The sequence below is a fragment of the Chrysochloris asiatica genome, unplaced genomic scaffold (genome assembly GCF_000296735.1).
Source record: "Chrysochloris asiatica unplaced genomic scaffold, ChrAsi1.0 scaffold00210, whole genome shotgun sequence".
NCBI classification, from domain to species: Eukaryota; Metazoa; Chordata; class Mammalia; order Afrosoricida; family Chrysochloridae; genus Chrysochloris; species Chrysochloris asiatica.
In genome coordinates this window covers 4,531,053-4,539,719 of record NW_006408728.1, presented here as the reverse complement: position 1 = coordinate 4,539,719, position 8,667 = coordinate 4,531,053, and the positions used below count along the sequence as shown (strand labels likewise).

General features: G+C 36.3%; 1 protein-coding gene across 1 annotated transcript in view; it reads left to right on the top strand.

The window, feature by feature from the left end:
• Positions 1 to 8,667, top strand: part of HMCN1 (hemicentin 1) — a 665,929-nt gene that overhangs the window by 197,683 nt on the left and 459,579 nt on the right. Inside the window, exons 3-4 of the mRNA XM_006872707.1 lie at positions 2,649 to 2,807; positions 7,179 to 7,301. Coding sequence (XP_006872769.1) covers positions 2,649 to 2,807; positions 7,179 to 7,301 — 282 coding nt within the window. The remainder of the gene's footprint in view (positions 1 to 2,648; positions 2,808 to 7,178; positions 7,302 to 8,667) is intronic.

Here is an 8,667-nt window from a genome sequence, read left to right as displayed (position 1 = left end):
AGAAAACTTCCTTACCATTGTTAAAGATGAGAAGATAGCCATTGAAGAAATTGAATGAACGCCAAACAGCATAGAGTTCAAAAGAAAAACACTAAAGACGTATTATAACCAAACTTTTCAAAACCAAAGATAGGGAATGAATCCTGTAGTAGCTTAAGAAACACAAAGTTACCTACAAAGGAGAACTATTAAGACTAAACTCTGATTTCTCAGCAGAAATCATGCAAGCAAAAAGACAATGGAATGATGTATCTACAACTCAGAAAGAAAAAATTGCCTACCAAGAATCTTACATACATCAGTTATGTTGGCAACATTAAGTCATTTTCAGATAAAGATAAATTTTAAAAATTTGTAAAAACAGACTAACCTTATAAAATAATACTGTAGGGGGTTCTTTGGACAGAGAACTAAAAACATAAGATAACAACCTGAGACTTAACACACCTAACTAACATATCACCTAGATTTTACCCAGATATGGAAGTATTTAAGGAAAAACAGACCTACAAAATTGAAAATAGAGAAATAGAGATACAGTTGTAACAACAACAAAATCATAAAATAGAAAAGGGAATAATGTAGTTAATAGAACTCGTAACTGAAGAGGAATTCAAGTAGATTTCAAGAAAATATAAAATAAGTAAATAAACGTAAGTCTGACTGTAACCCTAAAAACTAGACCAAGCCTTACTCCTGGACCTTGTCCAACCCTTACCCTAATATGAACCCTAAAATTAACCATAACTCTACAATAAACAAAGTCCTATTTTGAGCCTACACTGTAGTCCTGTGTACCCCTCACCAAAAAAAAAAAAAAAGAAAGAAAAAGATTGCAGCTTGGGAAACCCTGTGGGGATAGATCTATTTTGTATTACAGGGTTCTTATCAGTCATAATTGATTTAACAGCACACAACCATAGCAGTTAGACAGATATTGCCATTAATACATGACATTGTTGAGGAAAAATATAATGACTTCTGTTTTAGTTAAATGTAGAACACTTAAGCATAGACATGTAACAAGCAATTGGAGATGGAGAATTAGGGCTTGAAAGATAAGTATGGTTTGAACAGCAAGGTTGACAGTTCAACTCATCACCCGCTCCGCGAAAACCCTATATACGAGTAGGAACTGACTCGATGGCATTTAGCAGCAACAGTGACTGATAAGGGAGTGCTGTGGCTCCATACAATAAGAACTGGATTATGAACCACAAGGTTAGTGGTTTGAGATCCCCAGTCACTGCAAAGGAGAAAGATGAACTTTTTTTCTCCCTTGAAGATTTAAAACCTGGGAAACCCTACTCCACGGCATTTAACAACAACAATGCGTATACTGCGGTCCTGGTATGACATTGTAGGTAAGCACTGTACTACTAATTGCAAGGTCAGCAATAAAACTCGATATATGGTTGCTATGACTTAGTTCAGACTTGACTATTTATACAGTAAAACCTGGAACCTGTGTAAAGCAAAAGTTGTCAGAGAAGTAAAAATTGAGTATTTCCCACTAATATCAGAGAGCAATAGAAGTAGTAAGACTGCACCCTATCAAAAGCTGAAAATTTGTGTTGTTGTTGTTAAGTGCTATCGAGGTTCTGAACCATAGCGAACACTGTATAAGGTTTCCAAAGAGCGACTGGTGACCTTGAATTGCCAACCTTGTGGTTCCAACAGACTTTACAGTCCAGTGCATTAACTCAGACCTGGAAAAATAAGGTAGCCCTGTTGAGTTCCAACTCCTCACAGAATATAAAAAAACAAAATTAATTGTTATCAAATAGATTCATGGCAACCCCATGCTCTTCAGAGTAGAATTGTACTTAAAGGGTTTTCAGTGGCTGTGATTTTTTTAGGAGTAGATGGCCATATCTTTTTTTCTGAGGAACCTCTGGGTGGATTTGAACCAACAACCTCTCAGTAGCCAAGCACTCAACCATTTGTACCATACATGAATTACATATAAACTCTTAGACATATTTGAGAGTACATCAAAAAGTATTGTTACTAGGGTCCCCGTTCAAGCATGCATGGGTTTACTTCAAACATAATGCGTTTCAGTATATCTCTACAAACAGTGGGTGGCTGTAGACAGTTTTCTCAGTAATAGTCTTGTTAATATGTCTGTTTTTCTAAAAAGGTCCAATAAAAACAATGACTTCCAAGGGGATCTGCTGGGCCAGTTAATTTCAAGTCACAGAGGCCAGCTCAGCAGGTTTTGGCAACTCTTTGTTGGGAATCCAATGAGGGGATCTTGATAGATCTTCTTAAAAGATATAGGATGATTACAGGGTCTTATCAGGAAGAAGTTTAAGAATATTGAAAACTGTTTTAAAGAAAAGGCCAAGAAAGTTGTACAGAGGAATTTTTTTCCATCACAACAATGCACCTACTCATTCTTCAAGGCTAGCAAGGGTTGTCATAAGAGAATTTCTTTGGAAAATCTTACTTCATTCACTTACACATCACTTTATGTCTTTTCCATCTCCTACCCCTCCAAAGTGACTGATCCAATAGGAAACTTAAAGAAAGTCAGTCAAGAGAACTTGCTTGGGTTTAAAGTTCTTACACTTTATTTATAACTAAAATGCCTCTTTCTTCCTTGCTGATGAAATAATTCTGTTTTTCTTTTTACTCCTGAACAGGGTGGTGGTGACTGTCCAGAAATGAGCATTGGAGCTATAAAAATTGCCTTGGAAATTTCTCTTCCTGGCTCTTTCATCTATGTTTTCACTGATGCACGATCCAAAGATTACCGGCTCGTCAATGAGGTGCTGCAGCTTATCCAGCAGAAACAGTCACAAGTAAGTGGGAATCAACTCCCAAACCTTTTGATCTGAATATAGAAATGAAGATAAAATAAATGATTCAGGGGTTGCCTCTCTTTTTTGATTATTTATGTTTGGCTAATAATAATAATTATAACTAACAATCCACATTATGTATTTATACTTCTTGATGTATATGCCCCCCCCACTCATCTGTCAGTTTGTCATTCTGTGGTGACTTGCGTGTTGCTGTGATGCTGTAAGCTAATGCCACTAGTATTTTAAATACCATTAGGGTCACTCGTAGTAGATTTCAGTGGAACTTCCAGATTTAAGACAAACTTGGAAAAAGAAGAGGCCGAACACCTCTGATGGGTTAACCACTGAAAACCTTATAAATTATAGTAGAACATTATCAGATATAGTGCCAGAAGATGAGCTCCTCAGGTTGGAAGGCACTCAAACTATGACTGAGAAAGAGCTGCCTTCTTAAAGTCGAGTTGACCTTAATGACATGAATGGAATCAAACTTTTGGGGCCTTCATTTGCTGATGGGGCACAACTCAAAATGAGGAGAAACAGCTGCAAGTATTCATTAATAATCATAGATGGAATGTATGAAGTGTGAATCTAGGACAACTGGAACTTGTCATAAGTGAAATGAAACTCAGTATCTTAGGCATTAGTAAGCTGAAACGAACTTGTATTAGTCATTTTGAATCAGATAGTCAGATGGTTTACAATGCCAGGAATGCCAAACTGAAGAGAAATGGTGTTGTAGTCATCATCTAATAGAGCATTCAAGATAGATCTTGAAGCACAGTGCTTATCTGTGATAGTATAAAATTCATATACCTACAAGGAAGACCAGTTAATATCACTATTATGCAACTGTACACACCAACCATTAAAGATAGTGATGATGAAACTGAAGAATTCTTCCTACTTCTTCAGTATGAAATTGATCAAACATGCAGTCAAGATGCATTGGTGATTGGAATGAAAAAGTTGGAAACAACGAGAAATAGTCAGTAGTTGGAAAATGTAGTCTTGGTAATAGAAACAATACTGGAGAGTGCATGATAAATGTTTTAAGACCAATGACTTATTCATTGTAATTATGAAATATGTAAAGATCTGGAGTTAGAAAACCAAAGGAGAAGAACACCATTAGCATTTCTCAGACTAAAAGAAGTGGGGAAAAAATTATGAAATATGTAAAGATCTATCTGGAGTTAGAAAACCAAAGGAGAAGAACACCATTAGCATTTCTCAGACTAAAAGAAGTGGGGGGTAAAAAGCCTCGATTTGCAACACCAAAGCATTATATGGGTAAAATGGAGTCCTAATTGTGTTGTAGGATAAGCACTGAACTGCTAGCTGCAAGGTCAGTGGTTCAAATCTACCAGCCCTTCCTTGGGAAACTTATGCAGAGTCACTATGAGTTGGAAATGACTTGATGGCACTTAACAGCAACAAAATGGGCAAAATATTGAACCATGCAGGATGCATCAAAAGAAGATGGAAGGAATACACAGAGTCACTGTACCAAAAAGAAATGGTTGATGCTTTGCCATTTTAAGAGGTAGCATTATGACCAAGAACCAATGTATTGAAATAAATCCAAGCTGCATTGAAGGCAGTGGTGAATAAGAAGTCTCCAGAAATAGAATACAAATTGGAATGCTTCAGCAAACTATGCTTGAGATGCTCACTCATCTATGGCAAGACATTTGGAATACAGCTGCCATTTAGAAATGTGCCCATTTTGAAAAAAGTGACTCAACAGAATGGGCAGATCATCTAACAATATTATTAATATCACAATCAAATAAAGTGTTGATGATGATAATTCAAAAATGGTTGCAGCAGCACATGGACAGAGAGCTACAGGAAATTCAAACCAGATTCAGAAGAGGACATGAAACTAAGGAAACCATTAGTAACATCAGATGGATCTTGGCTAAAAACAAGAACTATCATAAAGATGTTTACTTGATAAATGGAGAAAAGATCAAGATTGTCAAAGACATCATTATGGTTGGATCCACAATGAACACTCATGTAAGCAGTAGTCAAGAAATCAAATGACCTATGGCAAAAAACCTGTTTAGTGTTCAAGTGCAGAGATCAGTTTAAAGACTAAGGTGTATCTGACCCAAGCCATAGTATTTCTCCTCATATGCATGTGAAAATTGGACAAAGAATAAGTAAAACTGTAGAAGAATTGATGCATTTGAGTTATGGTGTTGCATAAGAATATTAAAAGTATCATGGACTGCCAGAAGAACAAACCAATATGCTTTGGAAGAAGTACTACCAGAATGCTCCTTAGAAGCCAGGATGGTGAGACTTTGTCTCTCATACTTCAGACCTATTATCAGGATGTATCAGTCCCTGGAGAAAGACATCATAATTGGTAAAGTGGAGGGTAAGTGAAAAAAAGGAAGACCCCCACCAAGATGGATTGTCATAGTGGCTCAAGTGCAACGGTCATTGTGAGGAGGATGCAGGACTGGTCAGTGTTTCATTCTGTTGTGAAGTGTCGCTATGAGTTGGAACCCACACGACAGCACCTAATAATAACAACAAACTGGCCAACGGAATTCACTAGACTAAGACCAGAAGGAAAAAATAAAGGTGGTACTTTAGTGAGAGGAATTGTAACCTTAAGTGGCAAAGTTCTTAGAAACGGAGACAGCTGATGAATTGAGGACATCCTGTAATCTAGCACAATCATGGTTCACCTACTTTAATTCCATAGGTTTTAGTCTATATTTATGAAATGTAAATAACTATATTCCTGTCTTTGTTCACTATTAAATATGTGCAAGATCAAGAATTATGTTTTTACACAAATAACCTACTATGCAACTTTGAAGAATAATACTGATGTATCTGCAAAATATCTCATAACATGGATGAATCAGGAGGATATTATGCTGAGTGAAATTAGTCAATCACAAAAAGACAAATATTGTATGAGACCACGACTATAAAAACTCCAGAAAATGTTTTCTCGCTAAAAAAAAAACATTCTTCAATGGTGACCAGTGGTGGGAAGGTAGACGCTTTTTAACTCCAATGACAGAGAAGGCAATATTCAAGAAGAGAAAGGTTGATATAAGAACAATGAAGACATATGAAGATTCAGGGAGGTATGCAAGGGTTAAAGGAGATAGATGTAATTAGTGTTATATACACAACCCTGGAACAAAAGTGCTCTACAGGTAGATACAAGGGCAGAGATAAACAGTGGGAAGAAGTATGGAAGGGAAAGTGAGAGTATATCCACAAATAGATACGGGTTTGAAAAAGGATATTTGTACATGAGTATTTATCTTTTACAAATACACCTGTGAATATGGTGGAGCATTGTTGTTGTTAAGTGCCATCAAGTGAGTTCCAAGGAGCAACTGGTAGGTTTTAACTGCTATTAACAGCTGAGTACTTAGCAGCCTACACTGCTACATTAGGACTCATTGGTGGAGCGTACCAATGGCAAAATGCTGAAAACTTCCTAGATGTTATCAAACATCTTAAGGCAATAAGTTGCTGGGTCTAGGTGTGCAGGACCGCAGTCTCAGGAGATACCATGATCAGTTGGCATAATAGAGTCCACAAAGATAATGTTCTGCTTTGGTAAGTAGTGGTTGAGATCTTAAAAGTTGCAACTATTCATCTCTCCATGTGTGGAAGAAAGAAAAGTGACAAAAATTGAAAATGCTTGGAACCAACTAGTCCAAAGGACCAGTAGAATAGGTGAACATCAGTCACTGTGACTCTGAGAAGAACTCAAAGAATTAAAATCAGAAGAACTAGACAGTGCCCGGCTAATACTTCCAACTGCTCTGAAAAGGATCACATTAGAAGGCCCTGGATAGAGTGGGAGAAAATGTATAACAAAACTCAAAATTATAAAAAACAAAAAAACTGGTCAGAAAGAGACTGGAGGAACCTGAAACCATGGCCATTGACAACCCTTCACACCTGAAATGAAACTCACACTTGTGGCCCCATTTTCAGCCAAGCAGTAGATAAGTATTTAGGGGAACAACAACACTAGTAAGGTATTATCATCATGGAATCATCAATCATTCAAGATTTTAAAAAGGCAACATTTACTTAAGGAAAAAATTGGGAAGGAGGGGAAGAAGGGTGGAATGGAAATAGGAACCACAGGAGGAAGCAGGGTAACTGTTGCATGGAAGGGATTACAACCATTGAGATGAAACAAAGTACATGATTTGTTGAACATAAAACTGATAATCTTGTCTATAAACTTTCAATTCACAATTAACAAATAAAAGAACTATGTTTTATTCCTATGACTGTAACTGTAGGTGCTCAGTAAATATATAGTGATTGATTTCTGATAACTGTTAAGCTGCCTTTTCTTAATATTAGGTAGTGTTTGTTCTCACTGGAGACTGCGATGACAGGAGTCACATTGGATATAAAGTCTACGAAGAAATTGCTTCTACAAGTTCTGGTCAAGTATTTCATCTGGACAAAAAACAAGTTAATGAGGTAAGTTTAATGAAATGGGTCTAATTTATGACTGGTTATCACCCTAATTCTGACAAGTTCAATTTTAAAAACAATCTGAACCAAAAGTTACATTTTAGGTCACAGATCAATACTGACATCAAATTAATGTGGAATAGCATACACATTTATCTCATATTAATTTCAAGATTATGATATGTTGTTTTTTTAACTTTAGACTTTAGACTTTAGATTTATTTAGGACCATCTGCACATATTTAGATATTTCACGTACTCTACTCCAGAATATGGTAAGACAGCTCCCCCTCAGTGAGACCCTGGCCTTAATATATTTGCTTCCTTTATATAGAACAAGAATAACATTAAACATGGAAACTTCTGGTTTGAGGCACTGAATGATATACACAGGGCTTCCTTCAAAAGCTACGATTAAGGATCCACCTTCTGGTCCGTTTGCTTGACATTTTTGTTTCATGCTATGAGATTTCTTTTTTAATTGCATCTTTGAAACTTGTATAGATCATTTTACTTCTCAGAGTTGTTAGTTCTGGTGCCCACAAAAACAAACATCAACTCCTCATTTCTAATCCTTGGTTTCAAAGCTTACATCATACAAGGCATAATGACAATCTTTTTCAGGAAGCATTCCCACAAAATGCTTGAAAGCATCAGTTAGGTTACTCTGACATCTCCAGCCAGGATCTCTTTGCCTTCGTCTACAATGATGCACTTTTTGTCAGCACTGAAACAAAAAATGACAGCCTTATTTCTTTTCTTGATTTCTTTAGGTGTTGATTTGTGTTTCTGGTGCACTACTTTCAGATAATGAGTAAAATGGGCTTGCCTGGCTATTGAACTGAATGTGAGAAAGAAAGTTATGACCGAGAATAATTGTAGTGAAGTTGATCTCCATGACTAAAAAAAAAAAAAAAAAAATCTGTAAATAGCTGTGTAGTTATATAAAAACTTTCATCATGGTAAATTAGGAAACCTTGAAATATTCTCGAAATCTTTGAAACTTTGCTTGGTCTCATTTGTGACAATAAAATATAACGAATTAGGCTCACACTTAAGTTTTTGGAGGTATGCCAGTACAAAGATGGAAGTTTTAAGAGGGCATAATTCACATTTGTTGATAAGAATGTTGTTTATTGGTCCAGTGGTGAGGATTTTTGTTTTCTTTACATTGAGATGTAATCCATCCCACAGGCTGTGCTCTTTGATCTTCATCAGTAAATGTTGTTAAGTCCTCTTCACTTTCAGCAAACAAGGTTGTATCATCTGCATATCACAGGTTGTTAATGAGTCTTCCTCCAAACCTGATGCCACATTTTCTTCATACAACCCAGCTTCTTGGATTATTTGCTCAGCACACAGGTTGAATAAG